General features: G+C 39.0%; 1 protein-coding gene across 1 annotated transcript in view; it reads left to right on the top strand.

Moving 5' to 3' along the window:
• The window catches only part of LOC108719870 (macrophage mannose receptor 1), a 61,030-nt gene that overhangs the window by 13,641 nt on the left and 34,312 nt on the right, over window positions 1–13,077 (top strand). The window contains exons 4-8 of the mRNA XM_018269123.2: window positions 2,937–3,095; window positions 4,581–4,694; window positions 9,491–9,637; window positions 12,257–12,439; window positions 12,545–12,702. Of these exons, the coding sequence (XP_018124612.1) occupies window positions 2,937–3,095; window positions 4,581–4,694; window positions 9,491–9,637; window positions 12,257–12,439; window positions 12,545–12,702 (761 nt within the window). The remainder of the gene's footprint in view (window positions 1–2,936; window positions 3,096–4,580; window positions 4,695–9,490; window positions 9,638–12,256; window positions 12,440–12,544; window positions 12,703–13,077) is intronic.

Here is a 13,077-nt window from a genome sequence, read left to right as displayed (position 1 = left end):
ATTATGGATAATATATGGTGTTGGCTTCACATTTGGTTAGCAATGAATACAGGTATGGGATGCATTATCCGGAAACCTGTTATCCAGAAAGCTCCGAATTACGGAAAGGTCATCTCCCATAGACTCCATTTTATCCAATTAATCCACATTTAAAAAAAAAATATTTCCTTTTTCTCTTTAATAATAAAAAAGTAGCTTGCACTTGATCCCAACTAAGATATAGTTAATCCTTATTGGAAGCAGAACCAGCCTATTGGGTTTAATTAATGTTTAAATGTAGGCTTTGCCGAATTTGACCCGTTTCGTTTCGCCAAAATTTTGCAGTCTATGGGCATCATTTCCACGATGAAACAATGTGAAATAATTTGCCCATCCCTTTTTAAATGATTTTCTAGTAGACCTAAGGTATGAAGATCCAAATTACAGAAAGATCCATTATCTGGAAAACCAGGTCCCGAGCATTCTGGATAACAGTCCCCATACCTGTATAAGAGTTGGGAACTAATGTTGGGGATCTGGACTGCCTTGCATCAGTCATCCAGTTCTTTGTACAGGTTCACTTGGGTTGGAATCAGAGCTTTAAGCAGGCCAAGACTTGACCATCATTACTTTCTGGAACAACAGCTTTGTTACTATTACACATGAGCAAATAATAGGCAACAAAGTACAGTTCTTTGTTTCTGCCGGCACCAATGTCAAGTGGCTGGGGATTTTAATGAAATGCAGCCAAGAGACCTGGAAGTGTCTTTCACCATCTGCATTGCACTTCAATTAAAGGACAAGGATAGACTTATACACAGGGGGTGCCAATATTTTAAATCAGCCCTATAGTTGATGATTTTCACAAAAGCTTTAAGCTTCAGTTTAAGCTTTATAGTGATTATGTGTCTTCAGCTGTATAAAGGCCAGCTGGGACAATTTGTTTGCATAACTGCAGTCCTGTATTCCATCTATTTATTCCTCCATAGAATCGATTGACCTTTTTTTTTTTTTTTTTAAATAGTATGCTATGTTAAAGGTGACATATAAAGAGGCATATAGAATCTTTCCTTTGGTCAATATCCCTTTTAATACAAGGCAGTAGTTTATTTGCCCTGGATGGATCAGCATACCTATTATCTAAGAACTAGGGATGCACTGAATCCACTATTTTGGATTCTGCCGAACCGCAGAATCCTTCGCAAAGGATTCGGCTGAATACCGAATTTGAATCCTAATTTGCATATTCAAATTAGGGATGGGAAGGGAAAACATTTTTTATTTCCTTGTTTTGTGACAAAAAGTCATGCGATTCCCCTCTCCGCCCCTAATTTGCATATGCAAATTAGAATTAGGATTTGGTTCGGCCAGGCAGAAGGATTCGACAAATCCTGCTGAAAAAGGATGCTGAATCCTGACCAAATCCCAAACTGAATCCTGGATTTGGTGCATCCCTACTAAAAACACTTCTAGATCCTCCAACATCAAGCCATTGATGATATATCCAATACATTAAAATACAGAGCATTAATTACACGCATGCTTTTAAATTAAATGCCGAATCTTTCGAATGAAAAAAATTCAAATTTCTAGCTATTTTTTGTGTACTTAGACTAGGGAATAGTCCAAATTCGATTAGAATTTTAAAAAAAGTCAAAAATTTGAATTTCAAAATGTATCATGTACTGTCTCTTTAAAAATTCGACTTCGACCTTTCGCCATCTAAAACCTGCCAGATTGCTGTTTTAGCCTATGGGGGACCTCATAGAACCTATTTGGAGTCCATTGGTGGACTTTGAAAAATCTAAGGGTTTTTTTGGGAAAAACTTTGAATCAAATTCGATTGATTGTGATATTAATTTGCTTTGAACGATTCGATTTCAGCCAAATACAGACCTATCTGATCGAAAACTGAACTCTTCACCCACAAAAGATTTTGACTTAATTTCGGTTGGTCTTTTTGAATTAGAATTTCAACGTTTTTTCAATTTGAAATTCGACCTTTGATAAATATGCCCCTACATGCAGGTCCTTTTTCTCAAAAAAAGTCTGCCCAAACTAGAATCCACGATTGGACTTTATTTATTATTAAAAAATCACAATTTAATTGGATCAGGGACGAAAAATTGAGCGAAAATCCGAATTGTTCGTTTTTTTCAAATTCTTTTTCTCGAATACCTCGATTTTTTCAGACTTTTTGGATTTTTGTCAGAAAAGCCTGAAATAGTTGAATTTTCAGGCTCATTCCAGCACAGGCCACAGAAACTTCCAAATAGGATAGGGACCTCTCCCTTTTACTTATGTACAACCTCGGCAGGTCTGAGAAGCCAAATTGTGGGATTCAGTCTTTTTCCATCCTCTGGGTTTAATAAATCTCCAAAAATTTGAGGGTTTTTTTCCACTAAAATGTTGGATTTTCTAGTTAAAAAAACTAACATTTTTTGAGTTTTTGGTATTTGGACTTTAATAAATAACCCACGCAGTGCTCCTCTCATGGCTGCCTCTCTCAGGCTTGGATTCTCAACAATGATCACATCAGAGAACCGACACTTAAGAGTATTGAAGATTTCTCCTAGACATCAACATTTTGAATTTTGGGTCAAGTCAGCTTGTGAACTAACCCCTGCCAAGCTCAGGGATGACAAATTTAAAAAAAGTAAAAGCAAAAGCAAAGTATAAAGGTTTGTTGGTGTTTTTTCATGTATTATTTATAGGCAAATAGTTGATCAATGATTTTTAAGCCTCCCCGTGGATTCTTGTAGGCTTGTACCTGGGGGTGGGTGGTGGACAGGGTGGGTTTTATATGGGCAGGGGCAGTGACAGCAAAGAAAGGGTGGCAAAGGAAGAATGAGAAGGAAGACCTTGTAAGTCCTTTCGAAAGGACGTGCTGAACTGTCGGCTGTTTCAATGCAATATGTGTATAAATAATTCACCTCTACAACACTTTGTCATTTCAGCTACTGATACGTTGTGGACTACAGATTCCGTTTCAGGAATCCATTACCAAATAAACAACCAGGCAGCGCTCACTTGGTTTCAGGCGCGGAAAAGCTGTTTACAACAGGAAGCTGAGTTATTAAGCATCACTGAGATCCACGAGCAAACCTTTCTCACAGGTACTGGCGTCTGCAGTCCAATACACCCAGTTTGGATCCCTGTGCACTGAAAACCCACAGATCCTCCAGAACATGCACTTAGACATACTAAGCAACCTATATCATTATCAGCTTGCCACAATGCTTTAAATGACAATTCCAGAGTAATAGTGGATGCCCATGAATGCATCGGTGAATGACGCACAACATTTTCTGGCTGAGTGCAAATGGTGTCACTTCCAGAACAGGTATGGGATCCATTATCCGGAAACCCTTTATCCAGAAAGCTTCAAATTATGGAAAGGTTGTCTCCCATAGACTCTATTTTATCCAAACATTTTTAAAAATGATTTCCTTATAAATAAAACAGTACCTTGTACTTGATCCCAACTAAGATATAATTAATCCTTATTGGAGGCAAAACCAGCCTATTGGGTTTATTTAATGTTTACATGATTTTCTAGTAGACTTAAGGCATAAAGATCCTGGTCCGGAGCATTCTGGATAACAGGTCCCATACCTGTACACTGTACAATTAACATAATTAGCAGCATGCTCTTAACTAGGTTCAAGTCAGTTGTGTGTGTTGGCACTCCACACTAAGACATGCCTGAGTTCCATGCACACATTGCTTGTAATGATGGGCGAATATTTTTGCTTCGCTGAAAAATTAGCGAATTTCCCGCAACGCATTGAAGTCAATGGTCATCAAAATTATTTTGTCGTGCGTCAATTTCGACACCCGCAAAAATCTTTATACACGCGGCTATTTTGTCCAAATGCATTAAAGTCAATGGACGTCCAAATTATGTTGACGCGCGACAAGTTATATGCGCTTGGCTATTCTGAGGCGTGTTCAAATTATTTTGATGCGGCGGATTTTTTGCTGGCAAATTTTTAGAAATTTGCTGCGAATATGCGCCTGACAAATTCATTCGCCCATCATTAATTGCTTGTAGTTGCACAAATGTATTTAAAGCAGGTTTAACCCAGGCACTTTGTGCAAGTTGTAAGGAGTGTGTGTTGGTACAAGTAAGCTGACCATATACAGGCTGATAACTGCCAGCTCTTACCCTCCAGACCAAACTGCCAGCTTTATGGCCTGTGCATGGAGTTCTAGGGAAGGCCTGATTAATATCTGAATGATATCTGACATTATATTGGCCAGATATCTATATAGCAGGTTGTAAAAAAAAAACATTGGGCATCAGATCATTGATGGAGTCCTTATTTGATGGGGCTCATAGTATGATCATGCATGGGAGGCCAATCATGCGACCAAACAAACTTCAAGAATGTTAGTGCTAATATAAAGTAGCACCCAATATTGTGCTTTGCACATGATACACCAATCAACAATCAGTGTCATGGATAAAGCTGAAATGCATTTTGGGCTACATATCAAATGTACATTGTTCACTAGAGGTGATAATTACTGCTAAAGAGAAAGGGGCATTCAAATTATATTAACTGCCATGAACTGTATTCTCTATTTTCCTTCTACAGGCTTAACAAATCCTATGTCTACATCTCTCTGGACTGGACTCAATAGTTTGAATTTTAATGCAGGTTGGCAGTGGAGTGGGGGAAGTCCATTTCGTTATTTAAATTGGGTTCCAGGTATGTATTTATTCTTTTTAGTCACCTGTAAATAGTGTTACATTATTTATATTGCCTTCTGCAGGTAGAATGTGTTCTCTTGACTCCTGCTGGACTCTGAAATCATAACAAAACTCAGAGAAACACTCTCACTACTAATTTTTTTGTATTTCGGCTTTGCTGCTTATGTCCAACCCAGAGCTGTCAATAGCATCAAAGGGACCGGACATAGAGAATAATTGCTATTTTCCTAACCTTCTGCTGAAGTACCACACCCCCAATTACACTGTTTATTTTATTGTTTCCACTTTTTGTTTCCTGGAGAAGAGAGTGAGGTTACTTTGCACCTTTTGGCAAATGAGTGACTGTGTCTGTATCTTGACCCTGTCGCTTCCTGCTGTATTGCAGGGCTTGTGGGACAGACGTGATGACTGTATTGTATTCACTGCACTGCTGGATATCCGCATACGTTTCAAACATTAATGAGCTGAGACCGTGCTTGTGTAATGAACAGAACTGTTTTCTTCTACTTAATGTTATATTTAGCTGTTTGTCCCTACTGTGCACTAGTTCTGAGCACCAGTTTGTAGTGATGGGCGAATTTGTCCGGTTTGTGAATTTCCTGTGCAATTCATGAAACGGCGCCCATGTCAATTCTGCCGATTGTGTCAATTTTGACGCCGACGTTAAAGTCAATGGGCGCCTGAATAATGTTGACCCGCGACTTTTCCGATGCACGTCCAAAATGCCAGTGAATTTTCACTGCAGTTTTGCGAATTTATTCACCGCCAACAAAACGCAGAGATTTGCCGCGAATTTGTGCCTGAATTTATTCGCCCATCACTACCAGTTGGCCAATTGCATATTCTATTATCTATCAGGTGCAAGTAACACCTCCCGTGATCAGTCAGTAAGTACAGGGCTCCCCAGGCAATTCATTTAAACACACATCATTCTGCACCATCACTGGAATCACAGACTCATGTGTAAATAAATGTGCACAATTTCCTTGTTTTTGCCAACTGAAACCGTGGCAAAAAAAAGTGTAGTTTAAGAAAAGAAAGACAATTTATATTGATATTTTGAGGTAATGAACCCTGTTGTCTTCTCTAAGGGAGTTATTCCCAATTTGTGGGGTTGGCTTGCTAAGGAGGCCCAATCTATTGGTAAGGAGTGGACATCTTAAAGGCAAATTAAGTGAAAGGCTAGCACTGAGTGCTGATGCCCTGGATACACCTGGAACTTCAGCAGACAAATATTTTTATATTTCCCCTAAGCATTGTATTGGGTGACCTTACCATGTGCTCACTCACAAGGAGCAGGGTTAAACACAACCAATTGTAAAGGCCTATGCCACACCAGCAGCTTTCAGCAGATTAATAGTACAGGTATGGGACCTGCTATCCAGAATGCTCAGGACTAGGGATGTAGCGAACGTCGGAAAAAAAGTTCGCGAACATATTCGCGAACTTGCGCAAAAATGCGAGCGGTTCGCGAACGGTTCGCGAACCCCATAGACTTCAATGGGAAGGCGAACTTTAACATCTAGAAAAGACATTTCTGGCCAGAAAAATGATTTTAAAGTTGTTTAAAGGGTGCAACGACCTGGACAGTGGCATGCCAGAGGGGGATCAAGGGCAAAAATGTATCTGAAAAATCTGCCTGTGTGTGCTTGGAAGAGATAGTGTAGGGGGAGAGCTGTTAGTGATTTCAGGGACAGATGATAGTAAGTTTGCTGGCTAGTAATCTGCTTGATACTGCTCTGTATTGGAGGGACAGAAGTCTGCAGGGATTTGAAAAAAAGTGACTCCGGTGTTTTTTCTGGAGACGGTAATATTATGGATATTTAGACAGAATGGGAACAAGGTCACACAGCTCGATGGCGGGTTGAAGAAAACAGTGTGCAAATAATGCCTACAAGGCCAACGTATACACTACTACAGCGGTGGATACGGATTACGTAAAATATATTATGGCTGCTTGAAAAAAGTGACTCCGGTGTTTTTTCTGGAGACGGTAATATTATGGATATTTAGACAGAATGTGAACAAGGTCACACAGCTCGATGGCGGGTTGAAGAAAACAGTGTGCAAATAATGCCTACAGGGCAAATAATGCCTAAAAGGTCAACTTATACACTACTACAGCGGTAGTAAAATAAAAAAAAGTAAAATAAAAAAAAAAAGAATATTAAAAAAAAAAATTAAAGTTGGTGCTGCTGAACTACTAGGAGCAGCAGATTAGCACACCAGTCCCACTCCCCAACACTGCTAGACTAATAGCACTGGGCTCTTATAGTAGTAGTAGTAGTAGTAGTAGTAAAACAACAAAAAAATAAATAAAAGCAGTCCTTACAAGGACTACTGTTATTGCAGCAGTCAGCAGATGAGATCAGAAGCAGGACAGCTGCCCACTGCAGCTACATACAGAGCACTGCAGTAGAAGGTAGATTACTAGCCAGCAAAGCTACCTAAGCTTAAATGTCCCTCAAACCCCTGCAGACTTCTGTCCCTCCAATAACAGAGCAGTATCAAAACGATTACTAGCCAGCAAACTTTCAACTGTCCCTGAAATCACTAACAGGCAGCAGCTCTCTCCCTACACTATCTCTTCAGCACACACAGGCAGAGTGAAAAAACGCTGCAGGGCTTCGGTTTTTATAGGGAAGGGGAGTGGTCCAGGGGAGAGCTTCCTGATTGGCTGCCATGTACCTGCTGGTCTGGGGTGAGAGGGCAAAAAAAAGCGCCAACAATGGCGAACCCAAAATGGCGAACGTCGCGCGACGTTCGCGAACTTCCGGCGAGCGCGAACACCCGATGTTCGCGCGAACAAGTTCGCCGGCGAACAGTTCGCGACATCTCTACTCAGGACCTGGGGGTTTCCATGAAAGTGGTCTTTCCATAATTTGGATCTCCATACATTAAGTCTACTTAAAAATAAGTGGCATAGTTACATAGTTAAATAGTTAAATGTAAGTCCATGAAGTTCAACCCCTCCAAATGAAACCCAGCATCCATACATACACACACTGACCCCTCCATAAAGTCACATAAACTATATATACCCATATCTATACTATCTATAGAGTTTAGTATCACAATAGCCTTTAATATTATGTTTGGCCAAGAAATCATGCAAGCCATTCTTATAGTCATTAACTGAATCAGCCATCACAACATCACTGTCCTGACTGTGAAGGACCACCTACATTGCTTCAAATGAAAGTCATTTTTCTTTAGTTTTTTTCAAAAACGCATCAGTTAATAGTGCTACTCCAGCAGAATTCTGCATTGAAATCCATTTCTCAAAAGAGCAAACAGATTTTTTTAGATTTAATTTTGAAATCTGACATGGGACTAGACAAAGTGTCAGTTTCCCACCTGCCCCCAGTCATGTGACTTGTGCTCTAATAAACTTCAGTCACTCTTTACTGCTGTAGTGCAAGTTGGAGTGATATGAAGGTAACCAGATAGCAGATCCCTAACACAAGATAACAGCTGCCTGGTAGATCTAAGGACAGCACTCAGTAGTAAAATCCAGGTCCCACTGTGACACATTCAGTTACATTGAGTAGGCAAAACAACAACCTGCCGGAAAGCATTTCCATCCTAAAGTGCTGGCTCTTTCTGAAAGCACATGACCAGGCAAAATGACTTGAGATGGCTGCCTACACACCAATATTATAAAAAAAAATACACTTGCTGGATCAGAAATGAAATTTTATATTGTAGAGTGAATTATTTGCAATGAAGACGGTGTTATTTAGAAATAAAAACAACATCATAAAAATTGTGACAGAATCCTTTAATGAAACCCAATAGGCATGTTTTTCATTAACTAAGGATTAATTATATCTTAGTTTGGATCAAATACAAGGTACTGTTTTATTATTAGAAAGAAAGATACTTAAAAAATGTAAGTTAGCTAAGAAATATCTATGGTTTTGTTTCTTCTATTAAAACTAGTAATGGGCGAATCTGTGGCATTTCGCATCGCTGAAAAATTAGCGAATTTACCAAAAAAATTGCGAAATGGCGAGAAATTTGCAAAATGCATTGAAGTCAATGGGCTTCAAAATAATTTTGACGCGCACCAATTTTGACGCGATCAACAATTTTACAAAATGCATTAAAGTCAAAAGGCGTCTGAATAATTTTGACGCGCAACAATTTTTATGAGTGTGACAATTCTTTTTGTTGCGGCGGATTTTTTACCGACGAAACGCGGAAGTTAGCCCATCACTAGGGATGTCGCGGACTGTTCTGCGGCGAACTTGTTCGCGCGAACATCGGCTGTTCGCGTCCGCCGCAAGTTCGCGAACGTCGCGCGACGTTCGCCAATAGGCGTTCGCGTCAAAATCGTTCGACCATTCGACCATTCGGTCGCTAAAATCGAACGATTTTCGTTCGATTCGAACGAAAATCGTTCGATCGAACGATTAAAATCCTTCGATCGTTCGATCGAACGATTAAAATCCTTCGATCGTTCGAATCGAACGATTTTCGGATGTTCGAAGTTCGCGAACTGTTCGCGAACTGTTCGCATTTTTTGCCGGTGTTCGCGAACGGCGTTCGCGAACACATTATCGGCGGTTCGCTACATCCCTACCCATCACTAATTAAAACCATTTTCTTACTTCCAGACACTTGCTGGTTCTGCCAAATCTCTGTTTGAGTAGGAGGCAATGACATAGAAAATATTTATGCTTCAGCTTTAACTGGCAGAAAAATAAAAAATTTCTTCTGGGGAATATGTAATGTTTTGTGTTAACAATAATTTCCTAATGTGTTGTACTGATATTCTCTCAATTCTTTTAGGAAATCCTTCATCAGAACCTGGGATAAATTGTGTGGCGCTAAATACAGGAAAGAATGGAAAGTGGGAGAACAAAGAATGCTCTCAGAAACTGGGATACATATGCAAGAAAGGCAGCATTACACCCAGCACAATTGCAAAGCCCTCTGGTATGAATGTACAATCTTTCTGAACATCTGGCAGACCTGGGCCTGTATGAATAGAAAATACAGTACATTATATGGCCAAAAGTATGTAGATAATAGGGATGCACCAAATCCACTATTTTGGATTCGGTCGAACCCCCGAATCCTTCGGCCGAATACCGATCCAAATCCGAATCCTAATTTGCATATGCAAATTAGGGGTGGGAAGGGGTAAACATTTTTTACTTCCTTTGATTTCCTTCCCGCCCCTAATTTGCATATGCACATTAGGGTTCAGATTTGGTTCAGTCAGGCAGAAGGATTCGGCTGAATCCCGAACCAAATCCTGGATTTGGTGCATCCCTAGTAGATAACTCCATGTCCAACATCTCATACCAATGCCAACGGCATTACTATAAAGTTGACTCTCTTTGCTACTAGCACAGCCTTTTAGAAAGGTTTTCCACTAAATGTTGAAACATTGCTGGTGAGATTTGCTTACATTCATATGTATCATGTTCTGGACTGATGTTGGGCAATCAGGCCTAGCTCACATCAGCATTTCTCTTCATCTCATAGGTGTTTATTGGTTACGAGGATTTCCAGTTACTATGATCCAACTGATTCAAAAAATGTTATTTGCTTATGCAATCACTCTAGTGCCACTGTGCAGACACAATAGCACTTTAATAGAAAAAAGTGGAAAAGCATATTTAAAGATTTAAGGCTGTATTTATTAATTACAGCCCGACATGTTTCTGCACCAGAATCCCTTTATCAAGGTTTATTAGAATTTTCACTTTTTTTGGGGTCAAAACTCACAAATTCGATTTTAAAAGTACCAATTCGAATTAAAATTAGAATGTGAGATTTATCACACCTTGACCCAGTTCTTATTTAAATATTCACCACCTAAAACCTGCCAAGTTCATGTAGAAGTCAATGGCAGAGGTCCCTTGAACTATTTGAAGATGTTCATAGTAGTGATGAGCCAATTTTTTGCCAAGTTTTGCTGCGAAAATGACGCCCATAGACTCCAATGGGAGAAAACTATTGTTGTGCTGCAAAATAAAATGTTGCGGCAAAAGTCGAGTCATCGATCATGTTCGATCAAATTTTAGTCGTTCAAATTTTTTCAGAAATAACATACCATTCGAATTGTAAATACATTTAGGGGGCACATTTACTAAGGGTCGAATATCGAGGGTTAATTAACCCTCGATATTCGACCAGGAACTAAAATCGTTCGACTTCGAATATCGAAGTCGAACGATTTAGCGCTAATACTTCGATCGAACGATTATTCGTTCGATCGAACGATTAGATCCTTCGAATCGAACGATTCGAAGGATTTTAATTCATCGATCGAACGAATATCCTTTGATCCAAAAAACATAGGCAAGCCTATGGGGACCTTCCCCATAGGCTAACATTGAGTTCGGTAGCTTTTAGCTGCCGAACTAGGGGGTCGAAGTTTTTCTTAAAGAGACAGTACTTCGATTATCGAACAATCGAATAGTCGAACGATTTTTAGTTCGAATCGTTCGATTCGAAGTCGAAGTCGTAGTCGAAGGTCGAACTAGCCCATTCGATGGTCGAAGTAGCCAAAAAAACACTTCGAAATTCGAAGTTTTTTTTATTCGAATCCTTCACTCGAGCTTTGTAAATGTGCCCCCTAATTTATTAGAGTTTTAAAAAAATCATATTACTCTAAAATTCCACCTTTGATAAATAACCACCCAATTTTTTTTTTATTTGTGTTAAAGATAGGGTCCTGTGCATACCAGTCAAGGTCTTCTACTCCCATCTCAGCAGACAAGTTCTATATTTCTCTATATATGGACTCTACCTAATACAGCATTTCTACATAAATACAGATTAGAGTTGCTACAATGCATCACTGGTTGATAAGCCCCAGTAGCAATGTTAAACCTCATGATAAAAAATCAATGTTGGGTTTATGTAAAAAGTTTGCTAAAATACCAAAATCCGTCTCCTTTCTCACATTTCTAGAAAAATGTTACTAACATGCAGATTGTTCCTGCTCCTAGAGACCAACAGTTTCTCTCTTTATGCCCAATCCTAATCTCATGTATAGGAGATGTGCCTTGAGTCAAGGTCATTTTAGGAATCTTCACAGTGACCAGAAACAAACCTATAAACAATTATTGTTGGTACAACTAAAGACGCTGTAAGGGAAAATTAAGAATTCAAATTAAAAATATATGTAGAATGTAGACTATGATGTTCCAAGATCACATAGTTCTTCTCGTTGTATTTTTCATGCTTTTTTAAGATATCAAGCTTTTCTGTTCTGCCCTTACAGTTGAGAATAACAATGAATTGTTATAGAGGCTTCAAGAATTATTTTGGTTACTGTTGTCTGTGACATCAACAGTCAGAAAGCATTTCAAACCACAAGATGGAGCCAGAATGCAAATAACTAAGAATCTATGACAAATAATAAACAAGGTGTCATTTACAAGTTGTTAATTAGTCTACGAGTAGCTCAGTCTATAACATAAAAAAGTAAATTTGATGGTGAACTTCCTGTTTATACAGACCTAATGTTTTTTATCTTTTGAGTACATTAAAGAACCAGAATTACACTTGCTCATGTTATTTCCTTACACTTTATTACAGAAAGTGACAGTCCAACCAGCTGCCCACCATCATGGTTACCTTATGCTGGTCATTGTTACACTGTGAAAAAAGAGAACAAAATCTGGAAAGAAGCCTTGTCTTTATGCAGAAAAGAAGAAGGAGATCTGGCAAGTTTCAACAATGTTGAAGAATTAAGCTTCATTTCCTCTCAGTTTGAAGTTGGTAAGTGACAGATGTTGAGATAATGTGCATCTCTATACATTTTAGACTGAATGTTGGGGTTTATCGTTTTATCAATGAATGAGTGATTTTTTTTTTTTATGATAGAGCAAACAACCAAGGTTTGGATTGGTCTGAATGACCTTAAAAATCACATGTACTTTGAATGGAGTGATGGAACGCCAGTGACATATACCGTGTGGTTGAGAGGAGAACCATCTCATCATGACAATAAGCAGGAGGACTGCGTCTCATTTGACCCCAAGGTGTGAAACATTTTGATAGTGCCTTTTAACTGGACTTTGGTGCTAGCCATAATGGGACACAGAGATGTTCAAAGGCCCTGGTACATATAGGGTCTTATACTACTCTGTGCCTCTTGTTGGCTATTGTTGTGACTTTTTGTTAAACATAGTCCTGTTAATGTATATTGGTTTGTTTGCATCTAGCAATTAACATTTTTATTTCTTACTCCAACTTTCCTGGACACTTTGGTAAAGTCTACATGGACAGACATTATTGTTAAATAGGGTTGTCTGCTGAGTAGGACCAATTATGTCATGTTATGCCAGCCTCTAAAAACAAATACCAGGGGCTTTTAGTAGACAACTCATATTTTAATGACCACACTTCATCTTGTT

The sequence above is a fragment of the Xenopus laevis genome, chromosome 6S (genome assembly GCF_017654675.1).
Source record: "Xenopus laevis strain J_2021 chromosome 6S, Xenopus_laevis_v10.1, whole genome shotgun sequence".
Classification (NCBI taxonomy): domain Eukaryota; kingdom Metazoa; phylum Chordata; class Amphibia; order Anura; family Pipidae; genus Xenopus; species Xenopus laevis.
This window is presented reverse-complemented; position numbering and strand designations above follow the sequence as displayed.